The sequence below is a fragment of the Microcaecilia unicolor genome, chromosome 4 (genome assembly GCF_901765095.1).
Source record: "Microcaecilia unicolor chromosome 4, aMicUni1.1, whole genome shotgun sequence".
Classification (NCBI taxonomy): domain Eukaryota; kingdom Metazoa; phylum Chordata; class Amphibia; order Gymnophiona; family Siphonopidae; genus Microcaecilia; species Microcaecilia unicolor.
In genome coordinates this window covers 308,424,354-308,438,759 of record NC_044034.1, presented here as the reverse complement: position 1 = coordinate 308,438,759, position 14,406 = coordinate 308,424,354, and the positions used below count along the sequence as shown (strand labels likewise).

The following is a 14,406-nucleotide window of genomic DNA, read 5'->3' as shown; positions in this document are numbered from 1 at the left end:
ACAATTTCAGTCCAGCAACACAACAAAAACTGAGGCTCTTTACTCTTCTAAATAAATTAGCAGAAACGAAGGTACATCTGATAGGTTATCTTGTACACACTGTTAAGATGGACATTTCTTTTATTTTACTTGTGACTGTAAATAGTTTATACTGAGAACTTGTGTGTCTTTTCCCCTTTACCATCCAAATAAACCCTTTTTGGTTGCAACTGCATCTTCTGGCCTGGACTGAGTTATTAAATGGAAGAAGTATCCTGAATGAGTAGATCTGTAGTGCTTTTCAGCATTCCAGATTTCTGGTCCCAGCCTTGACTTCACCATAGTCTGAAAACTACTCGACTAACCTGCTTTGATGCTCACTAGGCAACCATGGGTTATAAATGGAACTCTATGGTCACAGTAGAATGTGTTGAGGTCTTTGTGCACGAGCCTCTATATATTAATTGGCTAGTACAGATTTCATCTTTCAGGCATGAGATTTGCATGAAAAATCCAATGGGAACATTTTACTTGTCATGTGTATTGAGTGGAAGGCATTTCCATAATAATGCTACAAAAGAACCCCATTGCCACAGATCATTTTTATAACATCATTTTCATAACCATTAAAAAATAGCTATTATTTCAGAGAGACATAATAGTAAAAGTGCAGAAGCTTCAAATGGCAAAAGGCTAGTACAGAGACAACCCTTTAAAAACTATTTGTACCATGTCTGTTGGCACTATTTGCCTAGATTATATGCTTAAGAACATAAGCATTACCATACTGGGACAGACTGAAGGCCCATCAAGCCCAGCATCCTGTTTTCAACAGTAGCCAATCCAAGTCCAATCACCCCACAAGACCTCAAGTAAAACATATTTTATGCTGCTCATCCCAGAAATAAGCAGTGGATTTTCCCCAAATCCATCATAATAATGGCTTAAGGACTTTTTGTCCAAACCATTGACCTTGCTAAGCTAACTGCTTTTACCTCATTGTGTGGCAAAACATTCCAGAGTTTAATTTCATGTTGAGTGAAGAAATATTTTCTCCAGTTAGTTCAAATTTACTACTTAGTAGCTTCATTGCATAGAAAGAGTAAACAAGTGATTCACATCTTCCCGTTCCACTCCACTCAGTATTTTATAGACTATCAAATCTCCCCTCAGCCATCTCTTCTTGAAGCTGAAGAGCCCTAGTTTTTTTTAGTCTTTCCTCATAGGGAAGTCATCTCATCCCATTTATCATTTTTATTGCCCTTCTCTGCACCTTTTCTAATTCTGCTATATCTTTTTTGAGTTGCAGTGACCAAGTAGGAAAGCCTGTCCTATAACAACTTATGATAAAACAGCAAGAATGGATATCTCCCCTTCACCATTACACCATGAAGCAGCATTACCTACAACCTGAAAACTCAGATCTGCACTATTCTGAAAAAATGTGCCCTATGTCTTGGTGCCCTCCCAGAGATAAGCATTAACAGTTCTCTAAGGGTTATTCCTTCTTTTATGACACATAATTCTGTTTGCTACCTTCCAAATGTATTTATTGCATACTCCCAGCAAGAAAGAATATGTAACATTTTGCTGAGGTATGTGGCAGTCACTAAGATTTTCTGGTATCATTAGCATTGTCCTTTGGTGATGTGGTACTTGGTCTCAGTGGAGGCCTGCACATCAATGCAAAATCTTATTAAGGGTTTATTAGACTCCTTCAGTATTATATACAGTTACATCCCATCTGAAAATTGATTAGAAAGCAAACACATAAGGGATTTAGATTCCCTGGATGCTGTATGTTCTATTTCTTGTGTTTAAGGGCTTCTTTTACAAAGCTAAATTCAGTTCCTATGGGCATCCTCTCATTTGCTGCATGGGAATTGCTAGTGCAGCTTTGTAAAAGAAGCCCTACGTTATGTCATGTATTTTAAATTCCTTTTTCTTTGAATTTGATTCTTGATAACGCTCATCAGATTTGCTAATTAACTTCCTGTGTGCTCTCACACTGTTTTGAATCATATTCAGATAAAAATAGTCTTTGTGCATGTAATGTAGCACACGATTAAACAAACAGTAGAACTGTAAGAATCATTAAGGGGCATAGTTCATAGTTATCAATGTGAGCTACCATTTAGACATGTTTTTAGCACTAAGGGAGGATGTTATCAACTTGGGCTACTATTAAAAAGGTATTAATTTAACCACTAAGTGAGAATGTTATCAATGTTGATTACCATCAATGTATGCTACTATTAAGAGGTATTATTTTACCACCAATAGGTATTCTAGCAGAGACCCCATTTCATGCAATGAGATCTAGTTATCAATAACAGGGGCTAACAGTAAAATAATACATCTTTATGGTAGCCATGTAACTAATTCTCCCTTCTCCCAGTTACTAATAATTGGAATTAATAGTAAAATAATATGACTTAATGGTAGCTCAGGTTGATAACCCCCCTCCCATAATGCTAGAGAAACAAACTAGACTTTCTATATAACATTTTTTAAAGTTTATATCTTTTCAGTAGTAATTCTTGCTGAATGATATTAAGGAATCATGGGTATTTCCATGCCCCTCAAAGAGTTTGCAATCTAATTTTGTACATGAGACAATGAAGTGATTTGCTTACAGAGCCGAGACCAGCTTTTTCTGCACCCAAGACAGACATTCATAAGTATACCCCCTCCCTACCATACATACACAGGTTTTTTTTTTTTAAATCACATTTGCTTTATTTGTGAGAGTGGGGAGAGAGTTGAAAAGAGCAGTGGTTCTTCTCAGGACCTGTCAGGGCCCAATATTCTGTCAGTCAAGATGGAGACAGGGAGACCAACAGACCATAAGAACATAACCATCATTGCACTTGGACAGACCAAAGTTTCATGAAGCCTAGTATCCAACAGTGGTCAATCCAGGTCATGAGTACCTGGTGATCCCAAAAACAATAAAGTAGATTTCATGCTACTTATTCCAGGAATAAGTTGTGAATTTTCCCCAAGTCTACTATAATAATGGTTTATGGATTTTAAGAAATTGTCCAAACTTTTTAAACCTACTATGCTAACTCTTTTACCACATTCTCTGGCAAGGAATTCCAGAGATTAATTGCCCATTGAACCTCTAGACCAGTGATGGGCAACCTTTTGAGCTTGGTGTGTCAAAATTCACCAAAAAACCGAGCATAACTCGGGTGGTGTGTCACTTCAACAAAAATCACTGTTACTAGGACCGCCCCCGGGCCCCCCTACCCGAGATCGCTGCCCACCCGAGGTCACCAGGCCCCCCCTCCACCCGCTACCGGGCCCGGAACTAACCTTAAAGCCTCCTTTCACGTTGCAGCAAGCAGCAGCAGGGCAGACCTCTCCTCCTTCCTTCTGTGCTCCGCCCTAGCGGATGTTACGTCAGGCGAGGTCAGGACACGGAAGGAAGGAGTGGCCTGCCCTGCTGCTGCGACATGAAAGGAGGCTTTAAGGTTAGTTTCCGGGAGCGAGGAGGGAGGGCGGACCACACTGCGGCGGCGCCGCGTGTCATTGAAAATGGCTACGCGTGTCAGTGCTGATACGCATGTCATAGGTTCGCCATCAGGGCTCTAGACAGATAAATCTGGGGTGGCAATATAGGAGTAAGCCAAAGTAAAATGTCCACACATCAAAGGTAACAGGGGCTCCATTTAAGGTACTGGTTATGGTGCTTATTTTATGCCTATTTTGTAAAGAAAAGTGGGCATCTAGTTTGGACAGAGGTCTTACAGTATTAAATACTTTTAACTAGCATAACATCTGTTAGTTTGTTTCAGGATGAAATAGAGGGGCATAATCGAACGTCGCCGGCCAAATAGATCGCCGGTGATCTATGTTGGCGGTGGCGCTACAGCTGGCCGGAACCGTATTATCGAAAAAGATGGCCGGCCATCTTTTTTTTCGATAATACGGTTTAGCCCGGCCAAATGCCTTGGAGTTCGCTGGGTTTGAGATGGCCGGGTTTGTTTTTCAGCGATAATGGAAAGTTATGTCAGCCATCTCAAACCCCAGCCAAATTCAAGGCATTTGGCCGTGGGAGGAGCCAGCATTTTTAGCGCACTGACCCTCTGACATGCCAGGACACCAACCAGCCACCCTAGAGGTCACTGCGGTGGACTTCAGAAAAGCTCCCACGTGCATAGCTCCCTTACTTTGGGAGCTGAGCCCCCCAACCTCCCCCCCCAAACCCACTACCCACAAATGTACTGCACCCACTAAAATTGCTCCAGGGACCTGCATACAGCCTCTAAGACTTATTGCTGCTGTATAACTTTGGCACACCAGTTCACACCTGAAGACTAATCTCTCTGAAAAAGTCCTTTCTTGAAATAACCACGTTTACTCACAGTTAACTGCAGATCAGAGGTTGTGCCCCACTGGCAAAGAGTCCCCTGGTACTAAGATTAGCAGTAGGTCAGAGCTGGCACAATGGTGTACAATGCCCTCTTCAGCACCATTCAAGGTAAGAACTACATTCTCTAACGTGGGTAACACAGGAAAGGGAACTAAAACTGGCTTACAAAAATGGACACTACCGCATGGACTACAACAGGAAACAAAACAGGGCATACTCTGACCCAGTTAGCAGGGGGGAAAAGCACCATGGGAGTAGAGTCCAGTACCCTACACCCACCACAATGCATTGCTAATGTGACTCTGCAGGGCACCTAACAGAAAAGGTGTCATACTCACCCGAGAGCCACATCGCAACCAGGGAAAGGCTGTTGGAGGATACAACACATTCTGCTGTCATGGAGGTGGGTACGGCATTTGAGGCTGGCATACAGGCTGGCAAAAAAGGTTTTTAGTTTTATTTTTTTAGTTTGGAAGAGGATTGGTGACCACTGGGGGAGTATGGGAAGGTCATCCCCCATTCCCTCCAGTGGCCATCTGGTCATTTGCGGCACCTTTTTGAGGCTTGGTCGTGAAAATAAAAGGACCAAGTAAACCCAGCAAAATACTGCTTAACGCCGCTTTTTTTTCCCATTATCGGCGACACCTGGCCATCTGGTAGCCATGCCCATGCCCCGCCGTCGCTAATCTACCGACACGCCCTCTTGAACTTTCGCCGGCGAAGTGACGGGAAAGCGGCGATGCTGTCTAAAATGCCGCTTTCGATTATACTGATTTCGCCGCTTTTAAGAAATCGCCAGCCATCTCCCGATTTGTGCTGGAAGATAGCCGGCGATCACTTTCGATTATAAGCTGGATAATCATTCAAGACACTCTTTTTCCCTTTGTTCTTGCATTTTTCTTCTCTATAGACACCCTATCCCTCTTCACACCTGTTGCCTTCCTCCTTCCAGATGCTGTTCCTTCTTCTACCTTTCCCTCTTTCTGGATGCTCTTCATCCTTCTCAACCCCTCTTTCATTTTAACCCCACCCTCCTGAAGACATTACCCCATTTCACTCTCTCCCTCTAAAGAGGCTCTTCATTCTTAATGTCCATCTCTCATCACATCCTTCCACTCTTCAAAAGCTACCCCCCTTCTCACTTTGGCTTCTCCATTGCAAGTTCTTTCCCCTCCTTCCCTCAGTTCTCACTCTCCCCATCCTCCCAGACTTGACAGGTTACTATGGGATTACCCACACTCAATTCCCCTCCCACTGTTCCTCCCTACTGTCCATCTGAAAAAGTTTGCCTGAGAGCCAACAAAGTACTGAGGATAGTAGGACCACTAAAAAATCTGTTTGAACTTTTTCTTTAAAAATTTTCAATGTATATTTAAGAAACCTTCAGTTTGTAACATGAGTCATATCGTGGAAGTAATAAAAACCACAATGCTCAATATTTACTGATTTGAAACCCATTAGTTTTCTAGAACTTACAAGCTCCACACCATCACAGAGGTCCTTAGTGTGATCAGTTCACAATATTGCATTCAGTGAATAATAGTGAAAATTTTAAAGAAAGCACTATCCATAATACTGAAACTCCAATCTTAGTCAAAATACATGTGATTCCAAAATCTCATTCATCAATCATGAAAGTGTACTAAACCAAAATATAAGTCCATGACTTATCTGAATGGTGAGTCAATCACCACATGGTGACATGACAATCTGCCATCATTCCCTGCTGCCATGAGACCAAATCTCACAGCTCTAACCACAAGATTTGGCCCCAAGGTGGAAGGGGATGATGTCAGATTAAACATGTCTTCTGTTGCAGGCCTATAGGAATGTATGGTGGGAGGGGGATTGAGTGTGGGTAACCTGTGGTGGTTCATTCAGCATGGGAAGATGGGTATAATGGAGAACAAAGAGAAGGATAGAAGAAAGGGAGTTAGAAGAAAGGAGTTTCCTTATGCCCCTTGATGCATGACACCTTGGGCAGCCACCCTTTTTGCCACTCCTTAGTCCTGGCTCTATTTGTCCAAAATTTCAAGACTTGTCAATAAGATTCAAATCCTGGCTTCCCTGGTTCCTAGCCCACTGTGCTAAGTACTAGGTTACTCCTCCACTCTTACAAGGGGATTCTATAAAGGGCACTCAAACCTGCATGCCCAGATTTGGGTGTGATCCAGAGATGCAACTAAATTAGATAATGAACCAATTAATGTCAATAATTGGGTGCTATCAATTATTAATGTTAATTGGCATCAATTTAGGTTTGCATGCACATCTTGTTACGTGCTATTCCATAAAACTGGGCACCAGGAATAACACCTGATTTCAGCAGGCATAAGTTCTGGCACCCAAATTTGGGCACAGGAATCAGCACTACTCACTATTCCATAAAGGGCACTTAACCCAGAATGCTCTTTATAGAATAGCGATGGGTGCTGATTTTTTTTCAGTGCCCAAATTTGGGCAGCATTTACTGAATCTGGTCCTTAGTGTGTATAAAACTTTTTTTTAAAACTTTTATCTGAGTATGATTCAGTATAGTATCTGCAAACAGAGGAAGTTCCCAGGGACCAAAGCAGAAGTAAAGAAAAGAGGATTTTGAAAATATAATGAAATGTATCTCACGAACTGAAGACACCAGAACTTTACAGGCAAAAGAGTACAGCAACTATATCATACCCCCCCTCTTTCTGGGACAATGACACATTGATTAAAATGATGTGCACTATAAAATGATCAGTTATATGATGACACTGACGGGGCCAGGACTAGGACTGAGGCTTAGGAACTCGCCTGATTCTTTCCCACATCTCATGTTCCTTTGAGTAAATAAAGAGATATTAACTGGAATAAAATTGATGCCAATTAACATCGATAATAGCAAGGCAAGGACGAATTACTATACCTGTGCAACAAGGCCCACATTCTGCCAGTCAAGGAACAATATCATCCTAAAGTCATACTTAGGAATATGTGAAACACTCAGGAGTATTTTCAAAGCACTTAGACTTACAAAGTTACATGAAGGGCATTTTTGACATGACATCTAAGTCCAATTTTGCTTAAAAGATCTAAAATTCAAGTGGGGAATATAGTCATTTTCAAAAAGGCTGTTTGCTAGGTGTTTTTGTGCTCTGTGTGTTTATCTTTTTGGTCCATTAAAAAAAAAGTCCAAGTGAAAAATGCACAAAATCAAGTCATTGGGATATAGGAGGAGCCAGCATTCGTAGTAGACTGGTCACATATACATCCCAGGAGAACAATAGGGCACCCTAGGGGACACTGCAGTGGACTTCAAATAAATGCTCCCAGATACACATCTCACCTTTGCTCTCTTTTCTTGTCTACTGAGCCCCCCAAAACTGACTACCTCCTACTGTACACCAGGGGCGTAGCCAGCCTTCCGTGGGAGAGGGGTCCGAGCCCGGGGGGAGGGGGCACATTTTAGCCCTCCCCCCGGCGCCGCCCCCCCCACCGCCGACATTGCCGCCCCCCCTCCCGCCGCGAACCTGCCGCCGCTGCAGCCTACCTTTACTTTTGCTGGCGGGGGATCCCACTCCCCGCCAGCCGACGTCTTCTTCTTAGTCGCTTCCCGCTCTTCAATTTGTTTGCTGACGTCCTGCACGTTGTACGTGCAGGACGTCAGACTCAGAGAACAGAACTGTTCTCTGAGTCTGACGTCCTGCACGTATAATTACGTGCAGGACGTCAGCAAACAAATTGAAGTGCAGGAAGGACTGAGAAGACGTCGGCTGGCGGGGAGTGGGATCCCCCGCCAGCAAAAGTAAAGGTAGGCGGCGGCGGGGGCGGGTTCGCCGGGAGGGGGGTCCTTGGGTGAATCTGCGGGGGCCCCGGCCCCCTCAGGCCCCACGTAGCTACGCCACTGCTGTACACCATTACAATAACCCTTATAGGTGAAGGTGGCACCTATATGTGGGTACAGTGGGTTTCTGGTGAGTTTTGCGGGGCTCACAGTTTCTACCACAAGTGCAACAGATAGGGGGAGGTCTGGGTCTGGGTCCATCTGTCTGTAGTGCACTACACCAGTGGCGTAGAAAGGGGGGGCGGTGGGGCGGTCTGCCCTGGGTGCACGCCGCTGGGAGGTGTTGGCGCCTCTCTGGTTCCTTGCTCTCTCTGCCCCGGAACAGGTTATTTCCTGTTCCGGGGCAGAGAGAGCAGGGAACCAGCGAGGCGCCGACACCCCCCAGCGGCGTGCACGCGGCGGATTGGCTCTCCCACCCCTCACCGCCTTCCAGGTATGTTCTTCTCGGGGGGGGGGGTGCGCTCCGGAGGGGGGAGGGAGCGCTGCGCTGCACCCGGGGGGGGGGGGTGCGCAGCGGCGACCCGCCCCGGGTGTCAGCTGCCCTCGCGATGCCACTGCACTACACCCACCACTAGACTACTCCAGGGACCTGCATGCTGCTCTAATGGACCTGAGTATAACATCTGAGGCTGGCATAGAGGCTGATAAGTAATGTTTTTAATCACATTTGGGGGGTTGGGAGGGGGTTAGTGACCACTGGGAGAGTAATGGGAGGCAATCCCTGATCCCCTCCAGTGGTCATCTGGTCATAGGTCACTTTTTTATGGCTTATTCATTAAAACAGGTCTAGACCAAAATGTCCAACTTATAGACCTGGATGTTTTTGTTTTGTTCTACTATGGCAAAAAAACATCCAAGTGTTAGGAACGCCCAGATCCCACCCTTAAGATGTCCCTGACACATCCCCTTGTGATTTGAATGCACTTCTGACTGACGTCATAGAAAAATGTCTAAAAATTGGTTTTGAAAATACCAATTTGGACGTTTTTGTGAGAAAAACATCCGAATGCAGATTTATGCCACTTTTTGGACGCATTTCTCTTTTGAAAATGAGTCCCAGTAACTTATGGAATTTTATAAGTCTAAGTGCTTTGAAAATGAGCCGCACTGTGACATAACTTTGAAACATCCACTTATTTAAAAACAGATAAGAAGACTTCTGTAACAGTGATTAACTGCAATTCTATTAAATGAGAATGCCTAGAAATACTTTCACCCAGTGTCATTAAGACTCACTAATAAAATGGCAACTAGATCAGTGGACCTCTTACATCTAAACTAAGTCCCTCACACAGTACAGACTAAGAACTTCTAGAAAGCTCTAAGTCTGACATAGGCATGCATATCATCCTTATCCTCATGCAAACCGTAGCATGAACACTATCAGTGTTCCCCTTGCCTTAGCCACTCATCCCACACCCCCTGCATTTCTGTTGTAAAATTCCTCTCCTTTGTCTTGTTTGCTGGTGTTACTCTTTGAATCTTTCTTTGGTGGTTATGGGAAAGCTGCATTAAGAAGGACACCTTCACGTATTAGCAGCAGTATATCCATTTTTAATTTAAATTTTCAGACTACTACCAGCTACACTGATTTGTCTAGGATCACTTAATGGGTTCTTTGCAGAAGAGTGGAACTTGTATTTCACAGACATTACCTACTAGACCAGTGGTTCTCAAACTATCTCTAATATGCGATCTTCAACAATTAAGGGGGAAGTTATCAATGTGGGCTACTGTTGACGTGTTTTTTTTTACTGTTAGCCTTGCTTAGTGGCCTGATGCTCCCGGAGGGTAAAATTACCCCAGCAAAAAGCTGGAGTTATTTTGCTGTGCTTTTTGGCCCTAAATTGACTTGTGGTGTATCACCACAAGTCATGTTGGGGTATTTGCATAGTAATGAGATGCCAAACATGCATCTGCATATTTTGTATCTTATTACCACCTAACACACAGCGACTTACTTATCGCCACAGTATTTTAGGTCAGGAAGTGTTAGGGTCTTTTAAGTCATGTTAAGGCTCTAACATTGATTGATGAATTCCCCCCTTAGTGGTGAAATAACACATCTTAACGGCAGCCCAAGTAGATATCTACACCCATAAATGACCTGTACTTCACTTTGTAAGAACTTTGGGGAAAGGTACTAATTGGAGAAACAGGGACCAAATATACTTATACAGTCAAAACCTATGACAGCATAGAATATGCCCTGCTCATCCTCCCTAAAAACGTTCAGTTGTCCTGAGAGCCGGTCAGTCCCTCCCTAGGGTCAGCAGTGAAGGCAGGGTTCAGGGGCACTGCTGATCCCAACCTCCCCTCCACAAATCTGCCTGCAAAAGAGGGATCTGCACTCTGATCATGGTTGGTTCCCTCCTCTACTGACTGAGTGCTTGAGGTGTGTCGGGGCATCGGTGGAGGGGAAAATAGGGAAGGAACAAGACAGTGAGCAAGCATTGACCTTAAGTGAGCATTGTTCCCAATTTGTATGAGCGTGTTCACCTTAGAGGGCACACTGGAGGGCTGTAACCTGCATGAAGTATCAAGTACAATTCTGGCTGCCTTGTTGGGCATATTGGATGAACCACACAGGACATTACCATCATTCGTCATGGTACTATGTATTACACACAGCATTACTCCATTTGAGATAGCTGGGATTAGGAAACTGCCAAATATATTTTTCTGTATTTCTTTAATGTGTGTGAAGAAACATACTTAAGCAAACTGACCTTGTCCTTTTCAACTTTTTTAAAATATTTTTCTCTAGTTGTGTGAAAAATCTGCATAAAATACACTGTTAGAGGAACTTTGATTGGGAAGCCTGCCTTGTCTTGCAATAAAGAATTTAATAATAAAAGAAAATCCTGATTATGCTAAAAGAAAGAAAGAAAGAAAGAAACAAAATAATAATATTTGAAATTTCTGATGTAAACTAATTTTGGAATGGAAAGGGAATTTTTTTTAATACTAATTTTGGAGCCTGATCCACACAACAGCTTCACAAGTGGGCAAAGAGCAGAAATGTTTCACCCTACTTGTTTCCCCAATATATTTCAGACATTGGGAGTTACCGCCCAGCTACCATGTGGCCCTTATGGTAATTTCATTTTTGATGCGCATCTGCTACGCGCACCGGAAAATAATTTTTATTTTATGTCATGCAGCTGAAACCGGGCAGTAATCGTCATTCTATGTGTATAGACGATTACCACACGGTTAACATGTGAAACCTTACCACTAAGTCAATGGCTCGCGGTAAGGTTTCAGACCCAAAATAGATGCACTCCAATTTCGATTTTGCCGCATGTCCATTTTCAGCAAAATTTTAAAAAAGGTATTTTTTGAAGGCACGCTAAAAATGGATCTGTGCGCACCCAAAACAAATGTCTACACTACCGCAGGCCATTTTTCAGTGCACCTTAGTAAAAGGACCCCCAAGCAGGGGCATAGCTATGTGGGGCCACGGGGGCCTGGGCCCCCATAGATTTGGCCCTGGACCCCCCTGCCGATGACTCTCTCGACCCCCCTCCCGCCGCTAACCCACCGTCAACCCGCCATCGCCATCTGCTACCTTTGCTGGCGGGGGACCCCAACCCCCGCCAGCCGAGGTCCTCTTCTTCCTTTGTTTTGTTTCTGAGTCTGACGTCCTGCATGTACAACATGCAGGACGTCAGACTCAGAAACAGAATGAAGGAAGAAGAGGACCTCGGCTGGCGGGGGGTTGGGATCCCCCACCAGCAAAGGTAGGCGACGGCGGGGGAGGGTTGTAGGTGGGGGGGTCGAGAGGGTCGTCGGCAGGGGGGGGGGGTCAAAGTTGGTGGTGGCAGCAGACGGCGGCAGTGGGGGAGTCGGCAATGGTGGGGGGTGTCGGCGGTGCCGGGGGAGGGCTAAAATGTGCCCCCTCACCTCGGGCTCTGGACCCCTCTCCCGCCGAAGTCTGGCTACGCCCCTGCCCCCAAGTGAGCTGTAATTCCTGCTAACTATCCCCTCTTGTACCTAAGGATGAGGTGCAGTAACATTGAAAGGAACTGATGAACTTGTGCTGGCTGCCTTTTAATAACGTGTTCCTCATGGGACAGTGGGACTCGGGAAGTCTGGCATTCTACACCACTTTAGCAGACTGAAGATATACGTGTGTTATTTTACTAACATACTCAGATTTTATTTTTCCTTTGAATATTTTGTTCTGCTGTTTAGTTCGCAAGCTGTTCCACTCTGTGTTGAAAGGAGGCTAGGAATGCTGTCTGCTCTGTTTTTAGCCTTAGAGCTCCTGGTCTAATTCATCAAGCTGTTCATTATGCAAACAGGCGGGAAACCTCTTCACCACAAAGGGGAAAGCTAACAGTTGAACAACTCCTGAACAAAAACCACACACAGCGGAAACATCAGAGAAATGCCAACCATGGTAACTTCAAAGAGGATGGCAGAAAAAGACCAATTAACCCATTTAGCTGAAACTCATTTTCCAGTAAAAGATTCCTACTACTACTACTACTACTATTAAACATTTCTATAGCGCTACTATAGACTTACGCAGCGCTGTACAAATTAACATGAAAAGACAGTCCCTGCTCAACAGAGCTTACAATAGTTTAATTATATGTGAAGTTAGTTTTGTTTGCTTATCTCCAGAAGGAACTGCATCTTAGTGAGCAGGATTTCAGTAAGGACACAATGCAGGAAAAAAGCAGAGGACAACAGATCTAGTTTAAGTATAATATAAATAAGTAATTTTTCTTTCTGATATTGTTCTGGTTTGATTTTGAATGTTTATTTCATGTATGTTAATTTTGGATTTCAGGTATTATTTTTATATAATTTCATTTAATTTATATACCTCTTCTTGTATAAGCTGAATGGCTCATGATACAAAACATCTGGTAACTGTCAAATAAAATAGCAAACAAAAAGTACCCCTACTTCAGTACCAAAATAGTGCTTAAAAATTCAGCTTCAATTTCTTGAAAAATCACAGGTAGTTGTTTTTCTCCTTCACAGACTGTGACAACTTATTCCAGAGGACAGCACCCAGGTAACTGGAAGAGAAGTTTCTCATAACTAACAAATGGTCGATAAAGATGAAAGATATAATAGACCCTTCTGTGAAGACTTCAAAGACGTACCCAGGGTATTATAGTTCAATTAACTCATTAAATATCACGGCAGACCTTTGTACAAATTAAACAAGAGACTTTGAATATCAGTGTTGCTTCATTACACTGATGGCGGTTTAGGTTTTATGATTGTATATTGTTTTGGGCATTAGGTAAAGGAGATTAATGAATATAAATGAACAAAAAAAAAGCTATTTATTTTGTGACAATCAGTCATGTGTTATCTACGGCTAGCACAGTAATTTGACTTTCATCCCAGCAACCTTTCTAATGCATATGCTTCTTCAGTACAAACACAGTCTACCAGGTGAGAACAAAAACAGTACCTGAATGTACCGCGCCTTGAACGACTAAGAAATGCTTAAGCTAAATCCAAATCCCCTTTTCCCTTGCTGTAGTTGTTTAATCATTACTGGACTACAGCTGGGCAAACTGAAACATCAAGAAAGAACATAAGATTTCTAGCCATACCAGCCATTAGGAGTACAGGGATTGAACTCACAATTCCCTGAGGATCACTTGACTTATAGTTTCCTGTTCTTATTGCTGGGAGAACAGTCTGTTAGAGGTGGAACAAGTTAGCATTTCAAAAGAGATGCTTTGATTCTGGAGCACTAAGAACAGCAATAGTCACAAATTAGTGCTTTGTCCCATGTGAGAAATAACCAAGAACAAAATTTCTCTTACCTTTCTGCTCAACCAGTAGCAAGATGGCAGCGAGACAGAGTAAATGAAGATGCATTTCAGGTGGGGTGATGGAAAGAGAATGGCTGTTAAGAATTTAAGAAGAACTTGTTACAGCTTGGTACAAGTTCACTTCCCTGACACTATCTCTTCATCGACTGAGAAGAAACAAGGAGAGCGCACCTTTTTATTCTTGTCTCTGCATGAGCAAATATGTTTGCCTAAGGAGTTGCACAACTTCTGCAGGTTTCAAGAATGTATTTGTAGCAGAAGACGGAAGTGTTGACTGGATAATTGCACTCAGCTTGTTTCTGTGAGGACTGACCAGTGGTGTGCTGGTAAATGTTTAACAACAGGCTCTTTCCTCTGTCCACCTCTGCGCCCCCCCCCCATCCACATGTGCGCCTCCCTGTCCACCTCTCCCCCCC

The 14,406-nt window shown here is 43.5% G+C and overlaps 1 protein-coding gene across 2 annotated transcripts in view; it reads right to left on the bottom strand.

Annotated features, from left to right (window-relative positions):
* The window catches only part of LOC115469316 (zinc metalloproteinase-disintegrin-like NaMP), a 126,444-nt gene extending 112,288 nt beyond the window's left edge, over window positions 1-14,156 (bottom strand). For both annotated transcript variants that reach the window (XM_030201822.1, XM_030201823.1), the window contains exon 1: window positions 13,982-14,156. In XM_030201822.1, the coding sequence (XP_030057682.1) occupies window positions 13,982-14,036 (55 nt within the window). In that variant the 5' untranslated portion in view covers window positions 14,037-14,156. The remainder of the gene's footprint in view (window positions 1-13,981) is intronic.
* Between the last annotated feature and the right edge of the window lie 250 nt (window positions 14,157-14,406).